At 46.0% G+C, this 14,030-nt stretch overlaps 1 protein-coding gene across 1 annotated transcript; it reads left to right on the top strand.

The window, feature by feature from the left end:
* Positions 1–12,377: 12,377 nt before the first annotated feature.
* LOC127199819 (protein max-like) lies at positions 12,378–12,933 on the top strand. The gene has a single exon (XM_051157808.1). The coding sequence runs from the start codon at positions 12,423–12,425 to the stop codon at positions 12,876–12,878; it is 456 nt and encodes a 151-aa protein (XP_051013765.1). The 5' UTR covers positions 12,378–12,422; the 3' UTR covers positions 12,879–12,933.
* Positions 12,934–14,030: the final 1,097 nt, after the last annotated feature.

Genomic DNA, 14,030 nt, shown 5'->3' with positions numbered 1-14,030 from the left:
GTTGTCTAGGAATGACATGATATGCTACCTCCTTTTTCCTGAAGTTTCATTCCGTTGTATTGACAAATGGAGAAAAGCAAGATCATACAGGGGTGCGGATGATTCTTACAGTATGGACACAGATTTTTCAATTTTCTGAACCTTTGCCCGATCTTTTCTATGTCTTTTCTGCTTCTTGTTGTGTTTGTGTTTGAAACATTGAGTGGTAGCAGAAGCACGTGGCGGCTGCTCTCTAAGACTATGCGCCTCCTACCCAGTCTCAGCCCGAGACCCAGGAGAAAGGAAAGGCATCCAGGGAGCTGCGGCTTAGGTGGCAGCCAGCACAGGCCATGTTCCCATGCATGTGTTGCACAAAGAGCTTCTTAGGAAGATAGGCGGCGGCTACACAGCCAGGCGTGCTTCCTGTTAGTGGTGGGTTTTTTTTCTTTGTTTCTCGTTTTGCACTTTAAAAGAGAGAACACATGCAAACAATTGTGCTTGTACTTTAATGGCTCTAAGGGCTACACATTAACTCCATTAGAGTGTAAAATTTAAAAACAAAAATAGACCCAATCCTAAGTGTTGTTAAAGAAACTGCTGGGTTTAGGAAGCAAATTCTCGTTGTTTGCGTGTCTGTTCCTTACCAACTTTTTTTTTCCACTATTCATCAAAAGTTACATTTCTTTGCTCACTTTTTTAATTATTCAAAACTGGAACAAAAGTATAAATGTTATTTATTTCTGGCAGAATTTTTCCCTGTGTTGTGTTTTAATATATAGTCAAAGGAAGTTTTCATCTTATTTTTGGTCCTTTAAAAAATTCATCAAGACCCTGGAAGTTGATTCTCATTTGTTGTCAGCTCTTAGCCTCCCTTCCTGGTTGGAAAAGTTGTCTTACACAACTGCCTCGGTTGACACCCTTTCCAAAAGAGTGGGTGTACTTAAGGAAGGAGTGGCCTGAAAGGAGTGATGAAGTGAAGTCACACAAAAGGCATACTCATCAAGGTTTTCAGTATATGAAATTGTCCATTCCTACCTGGATAAGTCCCATGAAAAAGTGGAAGGTTTTCAGCAATTTCCTTACAGATGTTTTAGTTGAGCAGGTAGCACAATCTACTAATGTTGTTCGATCTGTGTTTGTTATATTGGTTGTAATTAATTTTTTAAATTCAAGAACTAGCAGAAGTTTATTAAATTAACTATTAACTACATTCACCTTGTAAATTTCTGTATAAAACTTGACAATGCACTGACTTTAGGAAGACATTAATGTACATAGAGTGTAAATAAGATAGTGTTGATGTACTGAAATGTGAACTGTATAAAAAGTATTGGTCCTTGTACATGGCGTGTGCCTGTTTATCTGTAACTACTACGCAAACAAATTAAATACTGCACATGTCCACATGTGGGCTTTTTCCTTGTACAAGTAAATACAAAAAGTCTGTTTCTTCTGCCTTTCTCTTTGTGATCCTGTTTTAATTCTTCAATATACATACCAGTCCTATTTACAAAGAGGATGTTCCAGCTGGGCATGGTGGCGCACGCCTTTAATCCCAGCACTTGGGAGTCAGAGGTGGGTGGATCGCTGTGAGTTCGAAGCCAGCCTGGTCTACAAAGCAAGTCCAGACAGGCAAGGCCACACAGAGAAGCCCTGTCTTGAAAAACAAAAAAAAAAGAAAGAAAGAAAGAGGATGTCACCTAGAGAAGGTAGGAACTGTTGAGCTAGAAGAAAGCGGCTGCAGTGACCAGGTGATTTTACTTAGTGTGGCTCACAGTCACAGGCTAGAGAGCTGGCATGAACTGACAATTCATGAGAGAGGCCTTGTGATAGTTTTCATACTGATTAAGACATGAGATGAGACGTTGCATTTGTTTAATGCCTTGAAATGTCCTAGTTGTGGGGACAGGGTTGGGGCACTAAACTAAGAAACTAGGGATATCCCTGGTTGCTTTTTTTTTTTTTTTTTTTTCCCCTTAAGATCTATTTTATTACAGGCCACGGTGGCACACAGCCTTATTAACCAGCACTTGGGAGACAGACAGATCTCTGAGTTCAAGGCCAGCTTGGTCTACAGAATGAGTTCCAGAACAGCCAGGGCTACACAGAGAAACCCTTTCTCGAAACACCTCCCTCTAAATTTGGTTTGGTTTTTTTGTTGTTGTTGTTTTTGTTTTGTATGTGTCTATCTGTGATGTGTGGTTGTCCAAGGAGGCCAGAAAAGCTGTTGGCATCCCTGGAGCTGGGGTTTATGAACCCCAGACAGATGCTGGAAACCTGTAATCCCAGCACTCGGGAGGTGGTGGCAGGTGGGTCTCTGTGAGTTCTAGGCCAGCCTGGTCTACAAAGGGAGTCCAAGACAGCCAAGGCTACACACAGAAACCCTGGGACTAACATATTTTAGCCGGGCGTGGTGGCGCACGCCTTTAATCCCAGCGCTTGGGAGGCAGAGGCAGGCGGATCGCTGTGAGTTTGAGACCAGCCTGGTCTACAAAGTGAGTCCAGGATGGCCAAGGCTACGCAGAGAGACTGTCTCGAAAAACCAAAGGAAAAAAAATTATAAAAGACTAACATATTTTAACCACTGAGTCATCACTACAGCCCCATATGATTTATTCTATTTTTAATTATGTATATATGGGTATGTGCGTGTGTGAGTGCAGATGCCCATGGAGTCCAGAAGGGGGCATTGTGTCCCCTGAAGCTGGAGTTAGAGGGACTGTAAGCCACCTCTTGTGGGTGCTGGAAACCAATCGTGGGTCCTCTGAAGAACAGCAGGCAGGCCTAACCACTGAGCACACCTTTTTTGTCTCTCTGACAGCTCTTCAGGGATGCCTTTGGCACTCTTAAGAACAATGAGGGGCTGGAGAGGTGGCTCAGAAGTTAAGATCGCTGACTGCTCTTCCAGAGGTCCTGAGTTCAATTCCCAGCAACCACATGTGGCTTACAACCATCTACAATGTGATCTGATACCCTCTTCTGCAGGTGTACATGCAGATAAAGTACTCATACATTAAATAAATATAAAGGAAAACAAGGAGCTAGATCTGTCGTTCACCCTGTAGTGATTTTGTTCCTATAGTAATTTTATTTACCTTTAAAATTCAAATATCTTGGGGGCGGTGCTAATGGAGAGATGGCTTAGCAGTTAAGAAGACCCAGGTTCAATTCCCAGCACCCACATGGCAGCTCACAACTCTCTGTAACTCCAAGATCGGACACCTAAACATACATCCAGGCAATGTAACAATTGTTTTTAATCTTTAAAAAATAAAATTCAAGTGTCTAATAAATATACAAGTTTGCATAAATTTCATGTTAAGTACTCAGTGTGAAAGTCTATCCCCATATGTTTCCATCCTATTTTGCAGGGAGGTGTTTGTTAAGTTTTAAAAAAAAAAAAAAAGTTGGGCATGGTAATGCACACCTTTAATCCCAGCACTCGGAAGGCAGAGGCAGAAGCAGATGAGTCGCTGTGAGTTGGAGCCCAGCCTGGTCTACAAAGCGAGTCCTGGTCAGCCAGGGCTATTACACAGAGAAACCGTGTATTTAAAAAAAAAAAAAAAAAAAAAAAAAGCCTTAACTGTACTGGCACTAAGCAAATGTAATGGCTCTCTGCTCACATTCTTCAGAAGTAGGCATACACATTAAACATACATACAATCAACTGTTGCATTTGTATCCATGCCTGTTTGTATAAGGAGAAAACAGAAAGTGTATCTTAGAAAGCCCTAAAAACAGATCACAGATTCACAGGTACCAGTCTGCATTCTGGGTTTAAAAGCCTTGAAAGGACCAGTGAGTGAATGGAGCCAGTCTGTGTCCTAGCTGTTGAGTGATTCTCATAGGGAGAGCCTCCAGCACAGAGGAGTCTCCACCGCTTGGTGGCATTGTTCGCTGTGTTTTCTTTTGTTGTTTGTTTTCTTTTGTTTTTCTTCCTTGCAAACTCCTTGAGTCAGAGCAAGCAGTTGATTTGTCATATTGTTCCTGACTAATTTTTTTTGTTTCTGTTTTTCCAGACAAGGTTTCTCTGTGTAACCTTGGCTGTCCTGGACACTTTGTATTCAGGCTGGCCTCGAATTCAGAGATCCACCGCCTGCCTCTGCCTCCCAAGTGCTGGGATTACAGGGGTACACCACCACACGCTGCCAGGACTTGGTTTTTTCCTTCCCCCATGTGAGTCTAAAGGGGATTGAACTCAGTCAAACCGTGGTGGCCACTCTCTGCCCACTCCTGTCTCACCCCGGCTGCTTTCCAGGTTGAGTATAGAAGCTTCCTGGAATGGACCAGGGTACACAACTTGAGAAGCAGGGATCTCGGTTTCACCTGATGATGGACCAGTAAGTTCTTTAGTGTTCTTTAGTTAAAGTAAAAAATGTCATTCCTTTGTGGTCAGAGACATGTCCAGGACAAATCAACTAAAAGAACCCATGGTTAGGTTTGCTGACCAGTAGGAGGCAAGGTGGCAGACATACAGGAGACACAGACTCAAACCTGTAGAAAGCAGGTTGGAAATCAAAGAGCAGGCCTGGCCATGGGTGAACTGAGAAGCAACAGGACCTAAAACTGTGTGTGTGTGTGTGTGTGTGTGTGTGTAAGATTCCATCTGATTGTTGTACGAGAACGTGGATCCTAGTGTTAAATCTTTCTTAGCCTAAAAAAATCAGAAGTCAGGACGTTAATGCAAGTGATTTCGTTTAGAACTGAAAAGCTGGGTATGGTGGCTAGCCTGTAATCTCAGTACACTTAGGAGGCAGACGCAGGAGGATCACAAGTTTGAGGCCAGCCTGGGCTACACATACAGCAAGTTCTATGACTGCCTGGTTTATACAGAGAGAACCAAGCCTTACCAGCACTTAGGAGGCCAAGGCAAGCAGATCTCTGAGTTTTAGTGCAAGTCTGGCCTAGATAATTGCCAGTCACCCAGACTACAAAATGAGACCCTATCTCTAGAACTTTCCTGAAAACAGTGTAGTGACTCATGCTGTAGTCCCAGTACTTGGAAAGTTGACATGAGGATCATTTGAGCCCTGGAGTTCAAGACCCTAATCTCAAAGGCAATTTGTATGAAAGCCAGGCACAAGCCACTTGTTCGTGCCTTCTGGTAATCAGGGCACTAATTTTTTCCTTGGAGACAGGGTTTGTCTGTGTGGCCTTGGCTGTCCTGGACTCACTTGGTAGATCAGGCTGGCCTTGAACTCATAGCGATCACCTGCCTCTGCCTCCCGAGTGCTGGGATTAAAGGAATGTGCCACCACGCCCGACTAACCTTTTTTTGGGGGTCGGGGGGTTCGGGGATGAGAGGTTCTTTTTGCATAGCCCTGTGTGTCCTGGAACTTCCTGTAGACCAGACTGGCCTCAAATTCATAGAAATCCACCTGCCTCTTTGTCCTGAGCTGTGCCCCACCACACAAAACTAGGTTATCAATACAGCTAGGAAAGAGACCATATTCTAGCTGTGCTGTTAAAATGCTTGTAAATGAAACTAAAATAAGTTCTTTATACACTCTAGGTCAAGTGTCCGTGAGAATATTACTTTAGGGGCTAGAGGGATGGCTCAGTGGTTAAGACCAGAGTTCAGATCCCAGCACCCACATAACATCTGTAACTCTTCTGGCCTCTGCATGTGTGCCAGCACATGCACTTGTTGCAGACTTAGTATGCCTTCCTAGTGAGAAATCACACTGCCCACTTAGAGATTAATGAAGGAAAAACTTTAATTAATAGTGTGTGACTGGCTGGGTGTGGTGGTACATGCCTTTAATCCCATCATTTGGTAGGCAGAGGCAGGAGGATTTCTGGGAGTTGAAGGCCAGCCTGGTCTACAAAATGAGTCCAGGACAGCCAGGGCTATTATGCAGAGAAACCCTGTCTCAAAAATTAATTAATTAATAAAAATGTAACTGGATATTAGCCATATAGTATAGGCTAGCCATACTAAAATTCACAAACCCAAAACAGATAAGTAACAGGGAGGACGCAAGGAAGAATACTTAAATCTCACTCAGAAAGGGAAATAGGATAGACAGGAGAAACCAGTGAAGAACAGGATAGGAGAAGGAGCAAGGAGAGAAATGAGGGTGGAGGTCAGATGTGGGGGGAGTGGGGGCGAGAGGACAGAGGGCTTGCAGAGAGAAGAGGAACCATGGGTGAGGGCATCTCTGAGTCAAGCTGGAGACCCATAACAAGGATCTGCACCTGGGAGAATATGAGGGTGACTCTAAGACTCCTAGTATTAGGGGTCTGAAGAAGCCTCCCTGTAACTAGACAAGACTCCTAGTAGAGGGAAGGAAATACCAACCCACCTACAAAAACTCTGACCCAAAATTTACTCTTCCTACAAGAGGTTCAGTGATAAAGATAGAGCAGAGATTGAGGGAATGTCCAACCAGTGCCTGGCCCAGGCTGAGACCCACCCCATAAGAGAGAGCCAGTCCCTCATACTATTAATGAAACTCTGCTATACTTGCAGATGGGAGCCTAGCATAGCTGTCCTCCGAGTGGCTCCACCCAGCAGTGGATTGAAGCAGATGCTGATACTCACAGCCAAATATTGGGCAGATTGTAGGGAGTCTTGTGGAAGAACAGAAGGACCTGGAGGAGACAGGGGCTCCACAAGAAGACCAACAGAGCCGACTAACCAGATCCCAGGGTAGCTTTCAGAGACTGATGTCCCAACCAAGGATCATGCATGGACTTGACCTAGGTGCTCTACACATACATAGCCAATGGGCAGCTTGGTCTTCTTATGTGTCCACTAGAAAGGAGACAGGGGAGCTATCTGACATGGACTCTGTTGCCTGCTTTTCGACCACTTCTCCCTAGTGGGGCTGCCTCATCAGGCCACAAGGGAAGAAGATGCACTCAGTCCTGATGTGACTTGACGGGTTGGGGTGGGGGAGGGGGCTCCCCTTAGCTGAGTAGGGGAAGGGGGACAGGATAAAGAGGAGGGAGGGTGGGACTTGGAGGAGAAGAGGAAGGGGGCTATGGTCGACATGTAAAATGAATGAATAAATAAATAAATAATTAAAAAGCTGGATGGTGGTGGTGCACGCCGTTAATCAGCACTTAGGAGACAGAGGCAGGTGGATCTTTGTGAGTTCGAGGCCAGCCTGTTCTACAAAGCAAGTCTAGGACAAGCAAGGCTACACACAGAGAAACTGTGTCTCAAAAGATAAAAATATAATAAAAATAAAAAACAAAAGCATCCAGGCCATGCTCTGCACTTTGTGGATAGATCATTTCTCTCTGCATCTCATGTCCCCTTGTGAATAATGATGGTGTCGCACTACATCATGGGTCTTCCATCTCTTATTTTGAAACAGCATCAAGATTGGATCCTTTTTTTTTTTTTTTTTTCCCCCCCACATAACAGCTGAAGCAGCAGATCAGGTAGGAATTTCTCAGGTTGATGTGCAAGTGAGAAGTAGCTACTGCATGGATCAAATGTCATTAAAGCACCTTTCACCCCTGAGTGTGCAAGAAACCAATGGTGCAGGCTTCCAGCAGCCCCTGAGAAGCTAGCTCCCAGAGCAGGAGTAGCCTCCAGCAAGAGTCTCACAAAGCTCTCAATGGCTTTGCAGAGGCCATTTAGCTACTCCAATTATGTGTGGGTGAGAGAGGAAGAAAACCGAGCAACCAGGGTGAAACCAAGGCTGAATGTGACAATGCATATCCTTTGCAAGCAGCTACAGTTGTGCAAATGCACAGTGTTGTTGCTTAAAGCCAAGCAAATCCCTCACTATGGAGATGCAGATAGTTCCTAGAGCAGCCAGCCTGCTGCCTGGCAGCTGTACTGGGGACTGGACACCTGTAAATAACCAGCCCAAGGCCTATGGCCTTTAACTGTGCCAGCTGGAGAAAGTCCCTGCTGCCACTCCTTGTTTGCAGAGCTCTCTGTAGCTTAGAAGTGCAAATAAACATCATCTCATTTTTTAAGAGGTAAGGAAAGGACCACGGCTGAGCTTATCATTCATTCATCAAATGTTTATTGAGTAGCTACATTGGGCCTTGAAGGGAATCCTGGGCCTAGAACTGGGAGGAAGTGTGCTGGTTAGCTTTTTTTGTCAACTTAGCCCTAGCTAGAGTCATCTGGGGAAAAGGATAACTCAATGGAGAATACCCCTTTATCAGACTGGACAGTAGGCACATCTAATGGTTGGTGTAAAGTGGCTACTGTGAGCAGTGCCAACTCTTGGGCAGATGGTCCTGGGCAAAAAGTGTGCACTTTGGAAAGCGAGCCAGTAAGCAGCAGTCCGCCGAGGTCTGTGCTTGAGTTCCCGCCCTGACTTCCCTTGGTGATGGACTGGATAGGCTGAAATAACCTGGTTCTTCAGCCAAGTTGGTTTTCTTCAGGGTTTTATCACAACAAAGAACCAAGCTAAGACAGGGAGAAAAAGTTGGAAGGGTGCTTAGACATCAAATGATGTTTTGTGTTTTTTTTTTTTTTTTTTTCATGTGTGTTTTGAGATAAAGTCACCTGTGTCCCGGGGTGGCTTCAAACTAGCTATGTAGTCAAGGATAGATTTGAACTTCTGATCTTTTCTGCCTCCACCTGCAGAGTGCTGAGATTACAGGCAGGTACGGCCATGTCAGCCCCAGGGCTCCCTGCAAGCATTCCACTCACTATTCCCACGCTACATTCCCACGCCCTATTTATTAGCTCTTTTGCCTGTCCTCTGTGTGTTCCACCGGTTACTGAACAACACCCACCACACATAGCTCTGTGAGGGATGAACTTCGTCCCTTTTTATGAACAAATTTGAAACCAGGGGAGGTTAAATCACCTCATCAGGATGTTGGTGTCCCACTGATGGGATGTTTCTGAGCTGGATGCAAACCTAGATTGGGGGAGGGGACAGGATGGACTCAAACCTAGTGGCTGCCTTGCCACCCCATTCCTGGAAAAGTGGTCAACCCCACTCTTGAGTTTTGGTGGCTTTCCTTTTTGATAAGGTCACCATGACCTTGATTACTTTACAATATAGTGATAACACTGTGAACACGAACAACCTTTACAATCAGTTATGTTTGTGCAAACACAGCATTGCTGCATCAGCAGAGGAAGTGGGTAGCCTAATAGCAGAGCCGTCCCCCCAAGTTCCTCAGACCTAGGGAGTCTGCAGTGGCTCCTGAGGACCATGTGACATCCTAGGTTTGTTCCTTGCCTGTGGTGGCCCAGGGACTTCAGGAAGCAGATAGAAGAAGAAAATGGGAGTAGATGGGGAGATGGGACCAGGAAGAGAAAAGGGACTCTGGCTGGGGTAAAGGCAGGTGTTCCCACCTGCACTCCAGAGCACCTGATAGTATCTTATCAGAGATTTACAGCAGTCTCAGGGGCAGCAGAGGAGAGACAGGTTTGAGTGAACCTTGAGGGATATCAGAGTGCCTATCAAAGCATTTTCACTGGCCCCCTGCCAGCCAGGCTACCTGGTGTTGCTTAACTGAGAACAATAGCTTCTCCAACTAGGGCCCTTTCCTTCCTGGCCCTTCCTGAAAAGGGAGGAAGAACAATTGAGTTGGATCCCTTGTCCCTAGATATTCAGTCCCCAGCAGCTTAGGCTAATTTAACACAAATACCATATGTCCATCCGGCTATCATGGCAGGCCTGCATACACCAGGCTGATTGCCCAGACGCTAACTGCTGAGTTCCAAAGGGAGAGCCAGCACTGTCTCTTCTGCATGGTTATTGAGCCCAACTTTATTTTCTCCTCTTTCCCTCCTTTTTCCCCTCTCCTTAAAAAGAAGAGGAAGAGGAGGAGGACTGAGGTCTCACTATGTAGACCAAGCTTGCCTCAACCACACAGAGATCCATCTGCCTCCCAAGTACTGGGATTAAAGACATATGCTACCATACCTAGACCTTCCTCTTTCTCTCTTGGTGATAGTAGAAATGGTAGACATCAGTCCAAATGGACACCCATTGGGGGACAAAGCAGACAGATGGGGCTGAGGAGATGGCTCAGATGTTGAGAGAACTGGCTGCTCTTGCAGAGGATTTGGTTCCCAGGACAGAACTCATGTGGTGGTTCATAAGCATCTGTAACTCCAGTTCCAGGGGTTTCTATGCCCTCTTCTGGCCTCTTTAGACACTGCATGTATGTGGTGCCCTGACCCCACCCCCAACCCCACCCCCAACCCCGCACCAGACAAGGTATTACTGTACAGCTATGGCTGGGCTCACACTCACAAAGATCTGCCTGCCTCTGCCTCTCAGGCACATGTGCCACTACACTCAGCACACATGGTGTTCAGACATGTTGATGAAACCATCACATGCACAAAATAGAATCTTTTTAAAAATTATTATTTAAAGCAGAAAATGGCCAAACATAACTCATTTTGTCTCTAGGGAAGTAGCCAGTGTCAATTTGAAGAAAAACCCAGACTCTTTATGTGACTTGGGAAGACGGGTTAGAATTCAGAGCCTGCTGCGCTACACAGCTAGCAGCCATTGGGAAGGACAGCATGGGCTCAGTGCCTGCAGAGGCTTCAGCCATCTTACCTACAGTTCCATTTGAATTGATCATAGGCTCATCGATTTTCACCAAACTCCAGACATTGGCATCTGCTGTGACTCTCTCTCCCTGCTGCAGATGTCATCCCAGCCACTGTGAGTCTTATCCATGCCCTCTGCAAACCGCTACTCCCCTCTAAGCACTGAAGGCAGCCCACAGGGGTATCTCAAACACCCTCTTAAATACTTATTTTTATTGTTTTATGTGTATGAATTATGAACGTTTTGCCTGCATATATACCTGTGCACCACATGCGTGCCTGGTACCCAAGGAGGTGGTGAGCTGCCACAAGAAATTGAAGCTGAGTCCTTTGCAAGGACAAGAGCTCTTAACCACTGAGCCAACTCTCCAGCCCCTCAAACTGTTAAAGTTATTTTTATAAAACTGTGTTTCTCAGTTTCTTACCGCAGCTAGCATTAAAATAATCGAGACCTGGGCTGGAGAGACAGCTCAGAGGTTAAGAGCACTGTCTGCTCTTCCAAAGGTCCTGAGTTCAATTCCCAGCAACGACATGGTGGCTCACAACCATCTATAATGAGATCTGGAGATCTGGTACCCTCTTCTGAGGGGCAGGCACACATGGGGGCAGAACACTGTAATCTTTTTTTTTTTTTTTTTTTTTAATTGAGACTCTATTGTATTTGTGTAATAAGCTTCACGACATGGCCTGGAGAGATGGCGCAGAAGCTCTGCCCTTCCAGAGGTCCTGAGTTCAATTCCCAGTACCCACATGGTGGCTCACAGCCATCTGTATGAGATCTAATGCCCTCTTGAGCACTGTATACATAATAAATAAATAAATCTTAAAAAAAAAAATAAGCTTTACATCACAATGACTGAGCAACTATTACTCTATTCTTAACCCTCTAAGCTAACCTGGCTTCCTTCCACAGTTAATCTCCCTTGAACTTTGCAGCTTTCCCTGTCCCAGCTCTTCTCCCGATACTTCCTAGACCTCTGCCTGTGTCTCACTCTCCTACTTCCTCTTCTAACTTCTCTTTCCTTAGCTGGCAGGAAGTCCAGTGCTGCTCTGTCCCCTGCGAGCTGCTTTATTGGTGTATCAGGGCAGAAGTAGTGTTTTCACAACATTGATATAGGCGGGGGGGGGGGGGGGGGGGGGGGGCACAGAAATCAGCCTTTGAATTACACAATAACCTTATGCCTACATCAAAAGTGCTCTTTTAAGTAGTTCAATCAGCTGCTACATGGTGTTCCTCCCATAGGACTACCTGATCTTCAGGGTGCTCCCAACAGCACCCAGTACACCCTCCTCAATACCTCACAGTAGGACACCTCCCACCTCACTGAAGTGTTCCCAAAGCAAAGCTGCTATCCCCAGATGTTACTGTCTTAGGGAAACCATTGTTTCATGAGTGGGTCTGACTCTTGGCACTGTAAGACTTTTAAAAGAAGAGGTTGGGCTGGAGAGATGGCTCAGTGGTTAAGAGCACTGACTGCTCTTGCAGAGGTCCTGAGTTCAATTCCCAGCAACCCCATGGTGGCTCACAACCATCTATAATGTGACCGGATGCATACTGTATACATAATAAATAAAGTTTAAAAAAAAAAAAAAAAAAGAGGTTGATCCGGGCATAGTGGTGCACGCCTTTAATCCTAGCAGAGGCAGGTGGATTACTGTGAGTTCAAGGCCAGTCTGCTCTACAAAGTGAGTCCGGAACAGCCAAGGCTACACAGAGAAACCCTGTCTTGAAAAACAAAAAGGCGGGTGCTGCAGTGAGGTGGTTGTCGCCCGTGTTGTGTGTGTGTGAGTGAGTGAGTGAGTGAGGGTACGAGCGAGTGAGTGTGTGTGTGCGCGGGGGCACTCGGCTTGTTGTTGGTGGTGACTTACCCCTTCCCTCCACCCCTTCCCTCCACCCCTCCCCTCCCAGTCGCCGCTGCAGTGGCCGCTCCCTGGGCCGTAGGAAATGAGCGATAACGATGACATCGAGGTGGAGAGCAAAGCCGACAAACGGGCTCATCATAATGCACTGGAACGAAAACGTAGGGACCACATCAAAGACAGCTTTCACAGTTTGCGGGACTCAGTCCCATCACTCCAAGGAGAGAAGGCATCCCGGGCCCAAATCCTAGACAAAGCAACAGAGTATATCCAGTATATGCGAAGGAAAAACCATACGCACCAGCAAGACATTGATGACCTCAAGCGGCAGAATGCTCTTCTAGAGCAACAAGTCCGTGCACTGGAGAAGGCAAGGTCAAGTGCCCAACTGCAGACCAACTACCCCTCCTCAGACAACAGCCTCTACACCAACGCCAAGGGCGGCACCATCTCTGCCTTCGTTGGGGGTTCAGACTCCAGCTCAGAATCCGAGCCTGAAGAGCCCCAGAACAGGAAGAAACTCCGGATGGAGGCCAGCTAAGCCATGCGGGGCAGGCAGGCCAGAAATAAAAACTGTCGTCTCCACTGTCTCATCCTCCTTTCAGTTCATCGTTAGAACCCTTGAAACCATTGAAAAGACTCTTTATTTTCCTTTTCTTTCTTTTTTGTTTTTTTTTTTGTTTGTTTGTTTGTTTGTTTGTTTGTTTTTCGAGACAAGGTTTCTCTGTGATAGTTTTGGCTGTCCTGAACTCGCTTTGTAGACCAGGCTGGCCTCGAACTCACAGTGATCCGCCTGCCTCTGCCTCCCAAGTGCTGGAAATTTTTTTTTTTTTTTTTTTTTTTTTTTTTTTTTTGGTTTTTCGAGACAGGGTTTCTCTATGTAGCCTTGGCTGTCCTGGACTCGCTTTGTAGACCAGGCTGGCCTCGAACTCACAGCGATCCGCCTGCCTCTGCCTCCCGAGTGCTGGGATTAAAGGCGTGCGCCACCACGCCCGGCTTCCTTTTCTTTTTATTAATTGTTATTTTCGCATAGACGCTCTTGGACAACAGCTCTCATCCCCTTCTCTGTGTCCACTATTTTTAAATGTATTCCCTTCAGGGGTTCCTGTCCCCACCAGAAATTTTAAACCAAAACACCCTAACTTGGCAGCTCTTCTGTGGAGGACAGACGGCCAGCCAGACCTCTGAGTACATGGTGTCCTGCCCACCCCACCAGCTCCTCCAGCCCTCAGAGCATGTGCCTGGAGAATGCCTGCCCTGCTAGGCTCTCCTCCCAGTCCCCTGTCACCTGTGTTTGGTGGACTTTGTGAATCTCTGAACTGCTGTGCTTTGACAAGATGACCTGATTGGAGTAATCAGAAGTGACCCCCTCTCCTTTGTAAGGATTATTTTCTTGGAAAAGCTATCACTCCTGTTGAAAGACCATATTCTTTTTTTTTTTTTTTTTTTTTTTTTTTTTTTTTTTTTTGGTTTTCGAGACAGGGTTTCTCTGTGTAGCCTTGGCCATCCTGGACTCCCTTTGTAGACCAGGCTGGCCCTCGAACTCACAGTGATCCGCCTGCCTCTGCCTCCCGAGTGCTGGGATTAAAGGCGTGCGCCACCACGCCCGGCTTGAAAGACCATATTCTTGAAGAAGTTTGTGGTATAAAAGGAAAGCGGGGACAGATTTTCAGGATCCTTGGCATGCTTCACT

This window comes from Acomys russatus, chromosome 16, assembly GCF_903995435.1.
Source record: "Acomys russatus chromosome 16, mAcoRus1.1, whole genome shotgun sequence".
Taxonomy (NCBI): domain Eukaryota; kingdom Metazoa; phylum Chordata; class Mammalia; order Rodentia; family Muridae; genus Acomys; species Acomys russatus.
The sequence above is the reverse complement of the archived record's forward strand: the minus strand, read 5'-3'. Positions and strand labels throughout refer to the sequence as shown.

Coding starts and splice junctions, on each gene's coding strand:
- LOC127199819 (XM_051157808.1), top strand. CDS start 12,423: ATGAGCGATAACGATGACATCGAGGTGGAGAGCAAAGCCGACAAACGG.